General features: G+C 43.1%; 1 protein-coding gene across 2 annotated transcripts in view; it reads right to left on the bottom strand.

The window, feature by feature from the left end:
* The window catches only part of LOC147879583 (protein ENHANCED DISEASE RESISTANCE 2-like), a 40,503-nt gene extending 27,131 nt beyond the window's left edge, over positions 1-13,372 (bottom strand). For both annotated transcript variants that reach the window (XR_015540640.1, XM_087371578.1), the window contains exons 1-6: positions 12,810-13,372; positions 12,367-12,438; positions 11,883-11,936; positions 11,690-11,755; positions 11,238-11,293; positions 11,045-11,121 (exon numbers count right to left, since the gene is read on the bottom strand). Coding sequence is in view for 1 of the 2 variants with exons in the window: in XM_087371578.1 (XP_087227704.1) it covers positions 11,045-11,121; positions 11,238-11,293; positions 11,690-11,755; positions 11,883-11,936; positions 12,367-12,438; positions 12,810-12,977 (493 nt within the window). In the remaining variant the exon portion in view is untranslated. The remainder of the gene's footprint in view (positions 1-11,044; positions 11,122-11,237; positions 11,294-11,689; positions 11,756-11,882; positions 11,937-12,366; positions 12,439-12,809) is intronic.
* Positions 13,373-19,062: the final 5,690 nt, after the last annotated feature.

Here is a 19,062-nt window from a genome sequence, read left to right as displayed (position 1 = left end):
GGAAGCCATCAGGCCAAACGGAGGTTGAGGAATCCAAACAGATGAGGAGTTATGAAGAAAAAAGGAAATCAGCTGAAGGAGGCTGAAAAACCAGTCCAAAATCTCAACAAAGGGAGAAGATGAGAGAGAAAACCACACATGTGAAGTTTAGAAGGCCCAGGAAGGTCGAGGAATGGCAAAGGAGCATGTAAAAGCAACAGAAAGCTGTAGCTTTGCAAGAGGAGAGGCCCAAGAGGTAGTAGAAGCAACTTACCAAGCCCTGAAAACTTGAACCAAGTCCTCAATCGCCAAGAGGAGTGCAAAGGCATGAAGAAAAAGCATTTACAAGAGCCAACCAGCAAGAATTCCACTGAAAAATGCGAAAAGAAGCACTTCTATCGCGAAGAAATGGGAGTTCTTGGGCTCAAAAGAAGCGTGCTTCAGAGAGGAATGCATTGAGAAGGTTTTGGAGAAGTTTCATCACCGGAAAGTCCTCCAAAACTGAGAAAACCCAATCAACCAGCCCATTCATCACCGGAAAGTCCTCCAAAACTGAGAAAACCCAATCAACCAGCACGTGGGACCACTCGAAATTCAATAGAAAACTGTAGCTTTGCAAGAGGAGAGGCCCAGGAGGCGGTAGAAGCAAAAAGGTCCAGAAAAAGCCACTTTTGCAAATTCGACCGGAGAAGTTTCATCGCCGGAAAGTCCTCCAAAACTGAGAAAACCCAATCAACCAACGGTGGGACCACTCGAAATTCAACAGAAAGCTGTAGCTTTCTGTAGCTGGCCCAAGAGGCGGTAGAAGCAAAAAGGTCCAGAAAAAGCCACTTTTGCAAATTCGACCGGAGAAGTTTCATCGCCGGAAAGTCCTCCAAAACTGAGAAAACCCAATCAACCAGCGCGTGGGACCACTCGAAATTCAACAGAAAGCTGTAGCTTTCCAAGAGGAGAGGCCCAGGAGGCGGTAAAAGCAAAAAGGTCCAAAAAAAGCCAATTTTGCAAATTCGACCAGCAAAAGAAGTGCTCAGCTCTGCCCGTTCTACCAAACGCACGGAGGGAAAAGCATATCACCAAACGCACGGAGGGAAAAGCAAGAGGAGAGGCCCAAGAGGCAGTAGAAGCAACTTACCAAGCCCTGAAAACTTGAACCAAGTCCTCAATCGCCAAGAGGACATAGTAGCCAATGCCCAATTGCATTCTCAGCCAAAGAGGAGTGCAAAGGCATGAAGAAAGAGCATTTACAAGAGCCGACCAGCAAGAATTCCACTGAAAAATGCGAAAAGAAGCACTTCTTTCACGAAGAAATGGGAGTTCTTGGGCTCAAAAGCAGCGTGCTTCAGAGAGGAATGCATTGAGAAGGTTTTGGAGAAGTTTCATCACCGGAAAGTCCTCCAAAACTAAGAAAACCCAATCAACCAGCGCATTCATCACCAGAAAGTCCTCCAAAACTGAGAAAACCCAATCAACCAGCGCGTGGGACCACTCGAAATTCAACAAAAAGCTGTAGCTTTGCAAGAGGAGATGCCCAGGAGGAAAAAACCCAATCAACCAGCCCGTGGGACCACTGGAAATTCAACAAAAAGCTGTAGCTTTGCGAGAGGAATGCATTGAGAAGGTTTTGGAGAAGTTTCATCACCGGAAAGTCCTCCAAAACTGAGAAAACCCAATCAACCAGCGCATTCATCACCGGAAAGTCCTCCAAAACTTAGAAAACCCAATCAACGAGCGCGTGGGACCACTCGAAATTCAACAAAAAGCTGTAGCTTTGCAAGAGGAGAGGCCCAAGAGGGAAAAACCCAATCAACCAGCGCGTGGGACCACTGGAAATTCAACAGAAAGCTGTAGCTTTGCGAGAGTGTAGCTTTGCGAGAGGAATGCATTGAGAAGGTTTTGGAGAAGTTTCATCACCGGAAAGTCCTCAAAAACTGAGAAAACCCAATCAACCAGCGCATTCATCACCGGAAAGTCCTCCAAAACTGAGAAAACCCAATCAACGAGCGTGTGGGACCACTCGAAATTCAACAAAAAGCTGTAGCTTTGCAAGAGGAGAGGCCCAAGAGGGAAAAACCCAATCAACCAGCGCGTGGGACCACTCGAAATTCAACAAAAAGCTGTAGCTTTGCGAAAGGAATGCATTGAGAAGGTTTTAAAGAAGTTTCATCACCGGAAAGTCCTCCAAAACTGAGAAAACCCAATCAACCAGCGCATTCATCACCGGAAAGTCCTCCAAAACTGAGAAAACCCAATCAACCAGCGCGTGGGACCACTCGAAATTCAACAAAAAGCTGTAGCTTTGCAAGAGGAGAGGCCCAGGAGGGAAAAACCCAATCAACCAGCACGTGGGACCACTGGAAATTCAACAAAAAGCTGTAGCTTTGCAAGAGGAGAGGCCCAGGAGGCGGTAAGAAGCAAAAAGGTCCAGAAAAAGCCACTTTTGCAAATTCGACCGGAGAAGTTTCATCGCCAGAAAGTCCTCCAAAACTAAGAAAACCCAATCAACCAGCACGTGGGACCACTCGAAATTCAACAGAAAGCTGTAGCTTTCCAAGAGGAGAGGCCCAGGAGGCGGTAGAAGCAAAAAAGTCCAGAAAAAGCCACTTTTGCAAATTCGACCAGCAAAAGAAGTGCTCAGCTCTGCCCGTTCTAACAAACGCACCTAATCAACCAGCGCTTGGGACCACTGGAAATTCAACAAAAAGCTGTAGCTTTACAAGAGGAGAGGCCCAGGAGGCGGTAGAAGCAAAAAGGTCCAGAAAAAGCCACTTTTGCAAATTCGACCGGAGAAGTTTCATTGCCGGAAAGTCCTCCAAAACTAAGAAAACCCAATCAACCAACACGTGGGACCACTCGAAATTCAACAGAGGAGAGGCCCAGGAGGCGGTAGAAGCAAAAAGGTCCAAAAAAAGCCACTTTTGCAAATTCGACCAGCAAAAAAAGTACTCAGCTCTGCCCGTTCTACCAAACGCACAGAGGGAAAAGCATATCACTATGAAGGAAACGCACCCAATCAACCAGCGCGTGGGACCACTGGAAATTCAACAAAAAGCTGTAGCTTTGCAAGAGGAGAGGCCCAGGAGGCGGTAGAAGCAAAAAGGTCTAGAAAAAGCCACTTTTGCAAATTCGACCGGAGAAGTTTCATCGCCGGAAAGTCCTCCAAAACTAAGAAAACCCAATCAACCAGCACGTGAAACCACTCGAAATTCAACAGAGGAGAGGCCCAGGAGGCGGTAGAAGCAAAAAGGTCCAAAAAAAGCCACTTTTGCAAATTCGACCAACAAAAGAAGTGCTCAGTTCTGCCGTTCTACCAAACGCACGGAGGAAAAAGCATATCACTATGACGTGGGACCACTCGAAATTCAACAGAGGAGAGGCCCAGGAGGCGGTAGAAGCAAAAAGGTCCAAAAAAAGCCACTTTTGCAAATTCGACCAGCAAAAGAAGTACTCAGCTCTGCCCGTTCTACCAAACGCACAGAGGGAAAAGCATATCACTATGAAGGGAACGCACCCAATCAACCAGCGCGTGGGACCACTGGAAATTCAACAAAAAGCTGTAGCTTTGCAAGAGGAGAGGCCCAGGAGGCGGTAGAAGCAAAAAGGTCTAGAAAAAGCCACTTTTGCAAATTCGACCGGAGAAGTTTCATCGCTGGAAAGTCCTCCAAAACTAAGAAAACCCAATCAACCAGCACGTGGGACCACTCAAAATTCAACAGAGAAGAGGCCCAGGAGGCGGTAGAAGCAAAAAGGTCCAAAAAAAGCCACTTTTGCAAATTCGACCAGCAAAAGAAGTGCTCAGCTCTGCCCGTTCTACCAAACGCACGGAGGAAAAAGCATATCACTATGAAGGGAAGGCGGAGGGAAAGCCATCGGGCCAAACGGAGAAAACCCAATCAACCAGCGCGTGGGACCACTCGAAATTCAACAGAAAGCTGTAGCTTTGCAAGAGGAGAGGCCCAGGAGGCGGTAGAAGCAAAAAGGTCCAGAAAAAGCCACTTTTGCAAATTCGACCGGAGAAGTTTCATCGCCAAAAAGTCCTCGAAAACTGAGAAAACCCAATCTACCAGCGCGTGGGACCACTCGAAATTCAACAGAAAGCTGTAGCTTTCCAAGAGGAGAGGCCCAGGAGGCGATAGAAGTAAAAAGGACCAGAAAAAGCCACTTTTGCAAATTCGACCAGCAAAAGAAGTGCTCAACTCTGCCCGTTCTACCAAACACACAAAAAGGCCCAGGAGGCGGTAGAAGCAAAAAAGGCCAGAAAAAGCCACTTTTGCAAATTCGACCGGAGAAGTTTCATCGCCAGAAAGTCCTCCAAAACTGAGAAAACCCAATCAACCAGCACGTGGGACCACTCGAAATTCAACAGAAAGCTGTAGCTTTCGAAGAGGAGAGGCAAAAAAGGCCAGAAAAAGCCACTTTTGCAAATTCGACCGGAGAAATTTCATTGCCAGAAAGTCCTCCAAAACTGAGAAAACCCAATCAACCAGCACGTGGGACCACTCGAAATTCAACAGAAAGCTGTAGCTTTCGAAGAGGAGAGGCCCAGGAGGCAGTAGAAGCAAAAAGGTCCAGAAAAAGCCACTTTTGCAAATTCGACCAACAAGCTCAGCTCTGCCCGTTCTACCAAACGCACGGAGGGAAAAGCATATCACTACGAAGGGAAGGCAGAGGGGAAGCCATTGGGCCAAACGGAGGAGGACCCATCGGGTCATTCAGTGCGTGGGACCACTCGAAATTCAACAAAAAGCTGTAGCTTTCGAAGAGGAGAGGCCCATGAGGCGGTAGAAGCAAAAAGAACCTGAAAAAGCCACTTTTGCAAATTCGACCAGCAAAAGAAGTGCTCAGCTCTGCCCGTTCTACCAAACACACGGAGGAAAAAGCATATCACTACGAAGGGAAGGTAGAGGGGAAGCCATCGGGCCAAACCGAGGTCGAGGAATCCAAACACGTGAGGAGTTATGAAGAAAAACGAAATTCAGCTGAAGGAGGCTGAAAAACCAGTCCAAAATCTCAACAAAGGGAGAAGATGAGAGAGAAAATGGAATTCAGCTGAAGGAGGCTGAAAAACCAGTCCAAAAACTCAACAAAGGGAGAAGATGAGAGAGAAAACCAAACATGTGAAGTTTAGAAGGCCCACGAAGGTCCAGGAAGGCAGAGGGAAAGCCATCGGGCCAAACGGAGGTCGAGGAATCCAAACACGTGAGGAGTTATGAAGAAAAACGGAATTCAGCTGAAGGAGGCTGAAAAACCAGTCCAAAATCTCAACAAAGGGAGAAGATGAGAGAGAAAATGGAATTCAGCTGAAGGAGGCTGAAAAACCAGTCCAAAATCTCAACAAAGGGAGAAGATGAGAGAGAAAACCACACATGTGAAGTTTAGAAGACCCACGAAGGTCCAGGAAGGCAGAGGGAAAGCCATCGGGCCAAACGGAGAAAACCCAATCAACCAGCGCGTGGGACCACTCGAAATTCAACAAAAAGCTGTAGCTTTCAAAGAGGAGAGGCCCAGGAGGTGGTAGAAGCAAAAAGGTCCAAAAAAAGCCACTTTTGCAAATTCAACCAGCAAAAGAAGTGCTCAGCTCTACCCGTTCTACCAAACGCACGGTAGAAGCAAAAAGGTCCAGAAAAAGCCACTTTTGCAAATTCGACCGGCAACAAAAAGCTGTAGCTTTCAAAGAGGAGAGGCCCAGGAGGTGGTAGAAGCAAAAAGGTCCAAAAAAAGCCACTTTTGCAAATTCAGGTGATAGAAGCAAAAAGGTCCAAAAAAAGCCACTTTTGCAAATTCGACCAGCAAAAGAAGTGCTCAGCTCTACCCGTTCTACCAAACGCACGGTAGAAGCAAAAAGGTCCAGAAAAAGCCACTTTTGCAAATTCGATCGGAGAAGTTTCATCGCCAGAAAGTCCTCCAAAAATATGTGGCCAGGTATTGTAAGTGGCAGAGTAGCCTTGCTGCTACGATCCACTGAGATTCAGCCTGCCGCCTGAGAAAACCCAATCAACCAACGCGTGGGACCACTCGAAATTCAACAAAAAGCTGTAGCTTTCGAAGAGGAGAGGCCCAGGAGGCGGTAGAAGCAAAAAGGTCCAGAAAAAGCCACTTTTGCAAATTCAACCAGCTAAAAAACCAGTGCAAAATCTCAACAAAGGGAGAAGATGAGAGAGAAAACCACACATGTGAAGTTTAGAAGACCCACGAAGGTCCAGGAAGGCAGAGGGAAAGCCATCGGGCCAAACGGAGAAAACCCAATCAACCAGCGCGTGGGACCACTCGAAATTCAACAAAAAGCTGTAGCTTTCAAAGAGGAGAGGCCCAGGAGGTGGTAGAAGCAAAAAGGTCCAGAACCAGTCCAAAATCTCAACAAAGGGAGAAGATGAGAGAGAAAACCACACATGTGAAGTTTAAAAGACCCACGAAGGTCCAGGAAGGCAGAGGGAAAGCCATCGGGCCAAACGGAGAAAACCCAATCAACCAACGCGTGGGACCACTCGAAATTCAACAAAAAGCTGTAGCTTTCAAAGAGGAGAGGCCCAGGAGGTGGTAGAAGCAAAAAGGTCCAGAAAAAGCCACTTTTACAAATTCAGGTGGTCGAAGCAAAAAGGTCCAAAAAAAGCCACTTTTGCAAATTCGACCAGCAAAAGAAGTGCTCAGCTCTACCCGTTCTACCAAACGCACGGTAGAAGCAAAAAGATCCAGAAAAAGCCACTTTTGCAAATTCGACCAGAGAAGTTTCATCGCCAGAAAGTCCTCCAAAACTGAGAAAACCCAATCAACCAGCGCGTGGGACCACTCGAAATTCAACAGAAAGCTGTAGCTTTCGAAGAGGAGAGGCCCAGGAGGCGGTAGAAGCAAAAAGGTCCAGAAAAAGCCACTTTTGCAAATTCGACCAGCGCGTGGGACCACTCGAAATTCAACAGAAAGCTGTAGCTTTCGAAGAGGAGAGGCCCAAGAGGCGGTAGAAGCAAAAAGGTCCAGAAAAAGCCACTTTTGCAAATTCGACCAGCAAAAGAAGTGCTCAGCTCTGCCCGTTCTACCAAACGCACGGAGGGAAAAGCATATCACTACGAAGGGAAGGCAAAGGGAAAGCCATCGGGCCAAACGGAGGTCGAGGAATCCAAACATGTGAGGAGTTATGAAGAAAAACGGAATTCAGCTGAAGGAGGCTGAAAAACCAGTCCAAAATCTCAATAAAGGGAGAAGATGAGAGAGAAAACCACACATGTGAAGTTTAGAAGGCCCAGGAAGGTCCAAGAATGGTAAAGGAGCACGTAGAAGAAGGGAAGGCAGAGGGAAAGCCATCCGGCCAAACGGAGGTCGAGGAATCCAAACACGTGAGGAGTTATGAAGCAAAACGGAATTCAACTGAAGGAGGCTGAAAAACCAATCCAAAATCTCAACAAAGGGAGAAGATGAGAGAGAAAACCACACATGTGAAGTTTAAGGTCCAAAATCTCAATAAAGGGAGAAGATGAGAGAGAAAACCACACATGTGAAGTTTAGAAGGCCCAGGAAGGTCCAAGAATGGTAAAGGAGCACGTAGAAGAAGGGAAGGCAGAGGGGAAGCCATCCGGCCAAACGGAGGTCGAGGAATCCAAACACGTGAGGAGTTATGAAGCAAAACGGAATTCAACTGAAGGAGGCTGAAAAACCAATCCAAAATCTCAACAAAGGGAGAAGATGAGAGAGAAAACCACACATGTGAAGTTTAGAAGGCCCAGGAAGGTCCAGGAATAGCAAAGGAGCACGTAGAAGGCACTAGAGCCACCTCGAACTCTAGGGGGGGCCACTGAAGGTACAAGGTACATGGCTCTCTAGGGGGCCCATTAAAAATGCCACATCATCATTTCCCAACAACCACTCTTTTAATCCCTTTGGACCTAGGGATTAATTACGCTTATGTACTAGGCACCATGCCGCGTTTAATTACACATTATTAAGCCCATGCTTGGACTTTTAAAACCATAGTTGTCACGGTCTTGTAGTACATTAAAGTACTTAGAATTACACGACCCCGTGACAGATATGCTTCGGGCATATGTTTCTAAGAGACAGTCTTCATGGGAAGATTATCTACCTATGATAAAATTTTCTTATAACAATGCAAAGCATTCCAGTACTGGTTACAGTCCTTTTATGCTTACGTATGGGTTTCAACCTAAGTCACCAGTTATGGTTGGGTTAAAGGGAATCCAAACTGATGCTGCAAAGACCTTCTTGCTAGACATGCAGGAAATGTTGCAATTTGCCAAGGAGTCATTAGAAGTGCCTAGGAAATGTTGCAATTTGCCAATTCCCAAGGAATCCAAGAGCCTAAGTATTGGTTTGCTTCCAAAGTTATCCCCCAGATACTATGGTCCGTTCAAGGTTATTAAAAGAATTGGACCAGTTGCATATAGACTCGAATTGCCTCCTGATGTTAAAGTACATCTAGTATTTCATGTCAGTAGACTGAAAGAAGTATTGGGTGCGCAAAGTTATCCCCCAGATACTATGGTCCGTTCAAGGTTATTAAAAGAATTGGACCAGTTGCATATAGACTCGAATTACCTCCTGATGTTAAAGTACATCCAGTATTTCATGTCAATAGACTGAAAGAAGTATTCGATGCGGATGATCAACTTCTTTCTCCCCAAGAGATAATAGAAGTTACAGATTTAACTTTTATTCCACACGAACCTGAGACTATTCTTGAATTTCATGAAAGACAGATTCGTAATAGAACTATCATGGAATACAAGATCAAGTGGAAGATTATCTACCTATGATAAAATTTTCTTATAACAATGCAAAGCATTCCAGTACTGGTTACAGTCCTTTTATGCTTACGTATGGGTTTCAACCTAAGTCACCAGTTATGGTTGGGTTAAAGGGAATCCAAACTGATGCTGCAAAGACCTTCTTGCTAGACATGCAGGAAATGTTGCAATTTGCCAAGGAGTCATTAGAAGTGCCTAGGAAATGTTGCAATTTGCCAATTCCCAAGGAATCCAAGAGCCTAAGTATTGGTTTGCTTCCAAAGTTATCCCCCAGATACTATGGTCCGTTCAAGGTTATTAAAAGAATTGGACCAGTTGCATATAGACTCGAATTGCCTCCTGATGTTAAAGTACATCTAGTATTTCATGTCAGTAGACTGAAAGAAGTATTGGGTGCGCAAAGTTATCCCCCAGATACTATGGTCCGTTCAAGGTTATTAAAAGAATTGGACCAGTTGCATATAGACTCGAATTACCTCCTGATGTTAAAGTACATCCAGTATTTCATGTCAATAGACTGAAAGAAGTATTCGATGCGGATGATCAACTTCTTTCTCCCCAAGAGATAATAGAAGTTACAGATTTAACTTTTATTCCACACGAACCTGAGACTATTCTTGAATTTCATGAAAGACAGATTCGTAATAGAACTATCATGGAATACAAGATCAAGTGGAAGGATCGTGCTGAGGAAGATGCAACATGGGAGACATTACAGAACCTCCAGAGGACATTCCTGGGTTTTTTAGCGAACTTAGGAGTGAGTTTAGAGGAGGGAAAGTATGTCATGTGCAATTGGACCAGTTGCATATAGACTCGAATTACCTCCTGATGTTAAAGTACATCCAGTATTTCATGTCAATAGACTGAAAGAAGTATTCGGTGCGGATGATCAACTTCTTTCTCCCCAAGAGATAATAGAAGTTACAGATTTAACTTTTATTCCACACGAACCTGAGACTATTCTTGAATTTCATGAAAGACAGATTCGTAATAGAACTATCATGGAATACATGATCAACTTCTTTCTCCCCAAGAGATAATAGAAGTTACAGATTTAACTTTTATTCCACACGAACCTGAGACTATTCTTGAATTTCATGAAAGACAGATTCGTAATGGAACTATCATGGAATACAAGATCAAGTGGAAGGATCGTGCTGAGGAGGATGCAACATGGGAGACATTACAGAACCTCCAGAGGACATTCCTGGGTTTTTTAGCAAACTCAGGAGTGAGTTTAGAGGAGAAAAAGTATGTCATGTGCACGGATTGATATCCAACGTGAAAGACAGATTCGTAATGGAACTATCATGGAATACAAGATCAAGTGAAAGGATCGTGCTGAGGAGGATGCAACATGGGAGACATTACAGAACCTCCAGAGGACATTCCTGGGTTTTTTAGCAAACTCAGGAGTGAGTTTAGAGGAGAAAAAGTATGTCATGTGCACGGATTGATATCCAACGTGTATGGGTACACAAGACTAGCTCAGGTAGCCTGAGGAGACTTAGAGCTACGCTATTTTTGGCACTTGGGGCCCGAGTCTATATAAGGGGCCCAAAGGTTCAGTTCCTGCATCATAGCGTAGCCCAAGGCCCAACAGCAGATCCCAAGCTTCACAGTGCCACCTAGTGGTATGGGACACCACACTGGTTAGGATCTGGTTGGCAGTTCGTGCCAGTAGCTCAGCTCGTGGCTCGGAGGGGACATCTCCTGATTCGGGATCACATCTCGTAGATGTCATAGTTGAGTGGTGAGCAGCCTGCTCAGTTTCCTCGCGTTGGTGTGTTCTTGTGTTTGCTTGCAAATCAAAGGTTTTAGGAGTTCTGGGGACGTGTCAGATAATGTTACAGAAGTGATGACATGGTGAGAATAAGATTTTAAGAAGTGAAACATGGCGGGATACCAAAGCATGCCATTATGTGCTAGTGAGTATGGAATAAGGTTAATGTGAGAGCTAGACATAATATGAAAGAGGAATGGCTAGAGATAAAAAGTCATGGAATTTTAAGTTGATGAAATAGAGAAACAATGACCACAAAATGAGTGTGCGTATGTGGCTTGTTGTAAAGATTTGATGTGTGATGTGTGAGGTATGATCATCCATAGATCATCATTTCACGATTTCAAACATAAAGTGCATCAATTTGTAAGAATAAATCAGAACAAATATCCACATTTTCCTCCTAACTCTACTGAAATCTATTGCATGCAAATAACATTTGATCACAATTTATTTATGTTTGAGAAAGCTGTCAATTGAATAATGAAAAAATATATGAGTTGAAGACAAAAATATCACTCCTACATACCTCTGCCAATCGTTACTGAATTACGTGGTATCCTCATATAAGATCGTGCATGAGAACGTGAGCCACTCAGTTTGAATCTAACAAGGAAAACAATCACAAGGTAAATAACATCACATCTATAACTATACAAACTGAATCTGATGAGGAGGACAACAAAACGATGTAACTGTACAAAAGATAAGGGGGCTCCTACTCTTTTTCATTGTTGATTAATCTCCGCACACTTGTTTTCTCATTGTCACACTCAGCCTGCCATTACAAACATAGAACATCAATATTGGGTAAACAAACTTTTCAGGGGCGAGGGGGAGAGAAGAGGGGGGGGGAGATAATGGGTAAACAAACGACACTTTAGCTTGGCTGCTGACTGGTCCATTCAACAATTACATTGTGGACATAGTGCAGTCCATCAGAGATCCAATTAGATGCTTCTTCGCTGTAATCATTAGCCAGCTAGTGCTGTATCTACTGTGCTCATGCATGTCCGTTCCATGAGAACCATGGCTCCATCGATGGATAAATTGTGAAGTCAAGTGCACACCTTTTGGTCTACGAGGTAGACATTCCTCATTGCAAAACCCCTTCATCTGAATAACCACTAACGAAACTCAATCCATCCACAAATCTTGGAAGATCAAAAGCTACCTCTTCTTTTGCATGTTGAAATGCAGCAATCCACTTTTCAACCTCTCCAGGACTGCTGCAAGCGAGCTGCCCACCAGCACATAATTACTTCAATCTAACTTGGTATTTATAGATCATGCACTTATTGCAAGATTTAAAAGCAAAAGAAATCAAGTTGAAGTACTAAAAATACGACAAGAAAGTAATTCTATACCTTGCCCTGCTTGTTACAATCTATAAGACTGTAAATTCTCAGCACATACAAGGCCTGTATCACCCATACAGTGCAGCAATGATTAAAAAGTTGTTGAATAGGATTTTCTTGAAATTAGATCTGACATGACGCCAACTGCCTTTGAAAAACATATTGGCGGGACAAGTTGCAAAGAGACAACATGGTCGAAAATATAGTGGGAACTTACAATAAGCATGCTGGACAAATTTCTAGCTTTCCATTAACACTTTTTTAAAGGCATGTTAAGACTCTTAGCGATAGAGCAGCGACAAGCATGTTTTATCTTGAAACGTGCGATGAGCATGCGGGGCAACTTTCTGACATTCCATGCAGACATTTTAGAGGCATGTTTAAGGAGCCCTTGGTTTTGAATGATGTCGCCCACTTATCTTGAAGCATCACCTTCTTGTTTGACGTTTCCATTTTGCATTGGAAATAATCTGAAGAAAAACCAGAAACTTACACGTCCATGATAGATCTGACGACCAAGCTCCTCAGCCATGAAGTTATTCCCAACGACACCCCTCCGAACAGGCTGCAAAAACATTTAATATGGATCCAGTCCGAAAACCAACAAGTTATCAACACCTTTTCTGAGCACTGCATTAGAAACTTACGATATAAGGGCATCACATGTCTGCCGAGCTAGTTTCACAAATTAGATCAAATTTCCTATATTGCAATATAGTCAAGGACATAGGCTTTGGGGACGTCCGATTATTAGTGCATAATTTCCATTTAATATGTAGACCACAAATTGATACCCTCGATTTATGTTACCGTTAATTATCCTCTTCCCGTAGCTCCTTTCGTGGTAAAAGCTAAGCTAAGGAGCAAATATAAAATCCCCCACACGAGAAAAACGAAACGATGTCATTGGGTGATCAGCCTTAAGAAAAAGCACACCTTTCTAGGGCGCTCGTGCGGGTTGCAAGTGTACATCTCGACGTACTTCCCCTTAATAATCAAATAACGCGAACGGCAGAACTGGTAGCCCAGCGAATTCACGCCAACATGGTAGAGCCATCCCTCGTAAGCGGCTCCGGAGAGCCGTCTATCTGAATCCAAAGTCATCCCCGTTCCAGGGGTGCCCAGAGAGAGAAGAATCGCGGGAGCAAATGGGTTCTTGCGTCGAAGGCAGGCAGCTAAGCTGCAAGAGATGGGCGCTCAAAGAAGCGATTTTGTTCCAAGGAGCGGCTCGATTTCTAGGTGTGCGTGGTGCAGGGGAATGGGAAGGGCGTGCTGGGTGGTTGCAGAAGCAGCAGAACACCGTGCTCGAGCGCTGGGAGTAAGTTCTAAGAGCAGCTAAAAGCAGAAGCGTTTTTCTGCGATGAGGCTGGGTGGAGGAGCAGGGGATGGAGGGGGGGAAAAGAATGCAAAGGCAAGAGAGAACCAGAAAGGCAAGAGAAGGGAGGGAAGAAGGGAAGCAACGGTAAAGAGCAGGGCATTCGCAGAGGCCAACGAAGAAGAAGAAGAAGAAGAAGAAGAACAAATGCACTGTGCTTCAAACGGGAAACTCTGCATACCCAAAATGCAGTTGCTTCAACCACCGGCTTTTGCCGGTTGCTCGCCGCCCTCGTCCACCTCGCCCACCGGTCCCTCCCGGTCACCATCCCCTCTCTTCCCTCCTGTTTCCCGTTTGAGCCGGCCGCCCTTTTTTCCTTTTTATTGTTTTTCAATTTGATAGTAACACCCACATGCAAATTGTTTTATGAAATTCCAAAATTTATCGCCCTCCATGATTGCTTTTGGTACCTCGTCACCCCTTTTAATGAGTCCTTTTCCTGCTGACCTGTCATTCCGTGTCTCTCTAGTCCGGCACACTTCGTAATTAGTGCTACAGCTACAAGGAAACCGTTCTTTAGTGTGTTTTTCAATGTAGCCGAAATTGAGAAAACAAACTAAAATTTTCACATGTCTCTACAATAACCAGTAAATTTTGTATAATTTAGTGTGAAAAGCTATCTGTTCTTAGGTGAAAAATCTAGCTTGACTTGCAAAGTGTCCTTATTTTGATTGGCTAGGGAAAAAGTTTTTTGCTCGCACTAAATTATTATTATTATTATTATTGGGGCCACAGAAGGTTCAACACTGCCCATGGCCTCTCTTGACAGGCAGGCAACAACTACTTAGGTGGGTGAATGCCCGAACTCGCCATCAAATTTAAAGCCACACCCTTCACTTGGCATTTTAATTACCCTTTGGAAGAAACAGACATCTCGAACCTAAGCATGAGGCGTCCCCACTCTTTTATTTGTTGGAAAAGCAACTCCCCTTCATTAAAGTATGTCCATCAAATTGACTCTCTCTTCAGTACTAGCCATGTAAAGAGGGCCTGCAAAAATCTCAAAGAGTCTCTTAGTTTCATCTTCCTCTTGACGAGATCTCCATAATAAACAATCTCTTTCAATATTAGCCATGTAAAGAGGGCCCACAAAAATCTCGATCAGTCTCCTAGTTTCAACTTTCATCGTTTTCTAAGCTTGCATTTCCTCCTTTCAAACCTAGCATTCTGCCTCCAATAACCAAAGAACCAAAACAGTCGCCGAAATCATCAAGAGGGAGGTCGACCAAATGATCGCCTGTTTAATGCCTCCTCCCTCTTACTGAGGAAGGAAGCCTCCAGAAACCACGTGGCTAGCCATGCATATTGGTTGCCACGTGTTACATGGCCATGAAAGGTCTAACCCCCTCTCCCCCACGCAATGTCCCTAAACTAATTCCAATTTCTACTAATTGGGGGGTCCTATTGCGACAAAATTCAAGAGCCAAGTTTTGAGAGGCATCGGAATGTAGTCTTGCAAATAGATTTTCCCTTCTCAACAAAATTCTTAAGAAAAGTTTCCCTTCTTCCAACAAGGAGCTCTCAACGAAAAGTTTCCCTTCTTCCAACAAGGAGCTCTCAACAAAAAATTCAAGAAATGAGAATGTGGAATTGGACCTACAAAAGAAGTTGTGGGGTTTCCTTTCAAATTTCAAATTGCATGGTACTAGTTCCAATCACAGTCACACGTGTACCACTCATTGGATAAAAATGCAAGTGTGTGTCGGCTTTAGTTATCAAGTGCATAAAAATGATTTTGGAACAAGTGTGCATTGACTTTAGTTATCAAATGCATTATTTTGACAAAAAAAAAGCTTTATATTCTAAATAAACAAGGTTTCCAACATATAGCCACACATCAACGTTGAGTATGGCTTGGTTTTAGAGAAATCGAGTGCAACAAGTTATGTCAAATGACTAATGATTGACCTCTAAGGGGATGTATACCAATTATGTGGATTATGCACAGAAATGTCTTGTCCAACATTCCCCTACTAATTCTCCAAAAACATAAGTGGCCTTTTATGCCCCCCCCAACCGCCTCTCTCTCTCTCTCTCTCTCTCTCTCTCACACACACACACATTTTTCACATAATTATACTTACAAAAGCGATTTTAACATTGGATTTCAAAAAAAAATTATAGTTTATGAAGGATTGTGAAAAAAGTACCTATGTAAAATTGTGTATTTATTCTTTCCTTTGAACACATGTGCTATCAAGGTTTTTACGCAATGGACCCTTTAGGACACACATGTAGGAATGCATGAACATGTGCATGCTTGTTACCCTATATCTTGTTTTCGAGCGATTTGACCTACATATGACTAGCGTGATAATTGAGCTTTGCCCTATTAGGATTTGGTTTGGATTAGTTTCTTCTTCTAAAGAAATGAATTTTTAACTAAATTATCCCTTCCTATTGGTTTGTAATAAGTTGAAGTATTAACAAATATTCCACATGTTATTGCACACTTGCTCACTTGCAAGCTTAGGTAGCCTGGGGAGGCTTGCAGCTAGGCAAGCTTAATTCTCGTGTTGAGTGGCGAGGCTTACCAAATTAAGTGGAAGGATCGTGCTGAGAATTGCATATAGACTCGAATTGCCTCCTGATGTTCAAGTACATCCAATATTTCATGTCAGTAGACTAAAAGAAGTATTGGGTGCGCAAAGTTATCCCCCACATACTATGGTCCGTTCAAGGTTATCAAAAGAATTGGACCAGTTGCATATAGACTCGAATTACCTCCTGATGTTAAAGTACATCCAGTATTTCATGTCAGTAGACTGAAAGAAGTATTGGGTGCGGATGATCAACTTGTTTCTCCCCAAGAGATAATAGAAGTTACAGATTTAACTTTTATTCCACACGAACCTAAGACTATTCTTGAATTTCGTGAAAGATAGATTCGTAATAGAACTATCATGGAATACAAGATCAATTGGAAGGATCCTGCTGAGGAGGATGCAACATGGGAGACATTACAGAACCTCCAGAGGACATTCTCGGGTTTTTTACGAACTCAGGAGTGAGTTCTTAGAGGAGGGAAAGTATGTCATGTGCACGGATTGGTATTCGACATGTACTGGGTACACAAGACTAGCTCAGGTAGCCTAGGGAGGCTTGCAGCTAGGCAGGCTTAATTCTCGTGTTGAGTGGCGAGGGTATGAACCAGTTAGGGGTCTTCGCTATTTTTGGTGCTTGGGGCTCGAGCCTATATAAGGAGCCCAGAGGTTCAGTTCCTGCATCATAACGTAGCCCAAGGCCCATCAGCAAATCCCAGGCTTCACAGCGCCACCTGGTGGTATGGGACACCACGCTGGTTAGGATCTGGTTGGGAGTTCATGCCAGTAGCTCAGCTCGTGGCTCGGGGGGGACATCTCCTGATTCGAGATCACATCTTGTACATGTCATGGTTGGGTGGTGAGCAGCCTGCTCAGTTTCCTCACATTGGTGTGTTCTTGTGTTTACTTGCAGATCACAGGTTTCAGGAGTGCTAGGGACGTGTCAGATAATGTTACAGAAGTGATGGCATGGCGAGAATAAGATTTTAAAAAGTGAAACATGGGGGGATACCAAAGTATGCCATTATGTGCTAGTGAGTATGGAATAAGGTTAATGTGAGAGCTAGACATAATATGAAAGAGGAATGGCTAGAGATAAAAAGTCATGGAATGATGAAATAGAGAAACAATGACCACAAAATGAGTGTGCGTATGTGGCTTGTTGTAAAGATTTGATGTGTGATGTGTGAGGTATGATCATCCATAGATCATCATTTCACGATTTCAAACATAAAGTGCATCAATTTGTAAGAATAAATCAAAACAAATATCCACATTTTCCTCCTAACTCTACTGAAATCTATTGCATGTAAAGAGGGCCCACAAAAATCTTGATCAGTCTCCTAGTTTCAACTTTCATCGTTTTCTAAGCTTGCATTTCCTCCTTTCAAACCTAGCATTCTGCCTCCAATAACCAGAGAACCAAAACAGTCGCAGAAATCATCAAGAGGGAGGTCGACCAAATGATCACCTGTTTAATGCCTCCTCCCTCTTACTGAGGAAGGAAGCCTCTAGAAACCGTGGCTAGCCATGCATATTGGTTGCCACGTGTTACATGGCCATGAAAGGTCTAACCCCCTCTCCCCCACACAATGTCCCTAAACTAATTCCAATTTCTACTAATTGGGGGGTCCTATTGCGACAAAATTCAAGAGCCAAGTTTTGAGAGGCATCGGAATGTAGTCTTGCAAATAGATTTTCCCTTCTCAACAAAATTCTTAAGAAAAGTTTCCCTTCTTTCAACAAGGAGCTCTCAACAAAAAGTTTCCCTTCTTCCAACAAGGAGCTCTCAACAAAAAATTCACGAAATGAGAATGTGGAATTGGACCTACAAAAGAAGTTGTGGGGTTTCCTTTCAAATTTCAAATTGCATGGTACTAGTTCCAATCACAGTCACACGTGTACCACTCATTGGATAAAAATGCAAGTGTGTGTTGGCTTTAGTTATCAAGTGCATAAAAATGATTTTGGAACAAGTGTGCATTGACTTTAGTTATCAAATGCATTATTTTGACAAAAAAAAAGCTTTATATTCTAAATAAACAAGGTTTCCAACATATAGCCACACATCAACGTTGAGTATGGCTTGGTTTTAGAGAAATCGAGTGCAACAAGTTATGTCAAATGACTAATGATTGAGTATGGCTTGGTTTTAGAGAAATCGAGTGCAACAAGTTATGTCAAATGACTAATGATTGAGTATGGCTTGGTTTTAGAGAAATCGAGTGCAACAAGTTATGTCAAATGACTAATGATTGACCTCTAAGGGGATGTATACCAATTATGTGGATTATGCACAGAAATGTCTTGTCCAACATTCCCCTACTAATTCTCCAAAAACATAAGTGGCCTTTTATGCCCCCCCCAACCGCCTCTCTCTCTCTCTCTCTCTCTCTCTCTCTCTCTCTCTCTCTCTCTCTCTCTTTCTCTCTCTCTCTCTCTCTCTCTCTCTCTCTCACACACACACACACACACACATTTTTCACATAATTATACTTACAAAAGGGATTTTAACATTGGATTTCAACAAAAAATTATAGTTTATGAAGGATTGTGAAAAAAATACCTATGTAAAATTGTGTATTTATTCTTTCCTTTGAACACATGTGCTATCAAGGTTTTTACGCAATGGACCCTTTAGGACACACATGTAGGAATGCATGAACATGTGCATGCTTGTTACCCTATATCTTGTTTTCAAGTGATTTGACCTACATATGACTAGCGTGATAATTGAGCTTTGCCCTATTAGGATTTGGTTTGGATTAGTTTCTTCTTCTAAAGAAATGAATTTTTAACTAAATTATCCCTTCCTATTGGTTTGTAATAAGTTGAAGTATTAACAAATATTCCACATGTTATTGCACACTTGCTCACTTGCACAACGTGCACCAGCATACACTTGCTCCATTTATCCTCTTGTAGGTATTACTTCCACTTGATATTTATTTTTATTTTGTAGTAATCTCTTTCTTTTCATGGTTCATGTGCCATTCTTCAATAAAAATTATATGTCATGAGAAACCTTCTTTTGGGTTGTAACAATTAGAAAACTCTCCTTAAAATAATTACTTAAAATTAGTACTATGTTTAATACGTATTATATTGCAAACTTCAATTTGTATGGATTAATTATTTCTTATAAAATTCCCAAATATCCCTTTCACATGTCCTTAGCAATGGGGCTCTATTCCATATCATTATAATATTCCCATATGCTTTATTATTGCTACACACATGATTCATGTAAAGGTTTATAGAATATTACTTC

This window comes from Dipteris shenzhenensis, chromosome 33 (genome assembly GCF_047967505.1).
Source record: "Dipteris shenzhenensis isolate YYH24624 ecotype China chromosome 33, Dip_SZ_1.0, whole genome shotgun sequence".
In the NCBI taxonomy this organism is placed as follows: domain Eukaryota; kingdom Viridiplantae; phylum Streptophyta; class Polypodiopsida; order Gleicheniales; family Dipteridaceae; genus Dipteris; species Dipteris shenzhenensis.
This window is presented reverse-complemented; position numbering and strand designations above follow the sequence as displayed.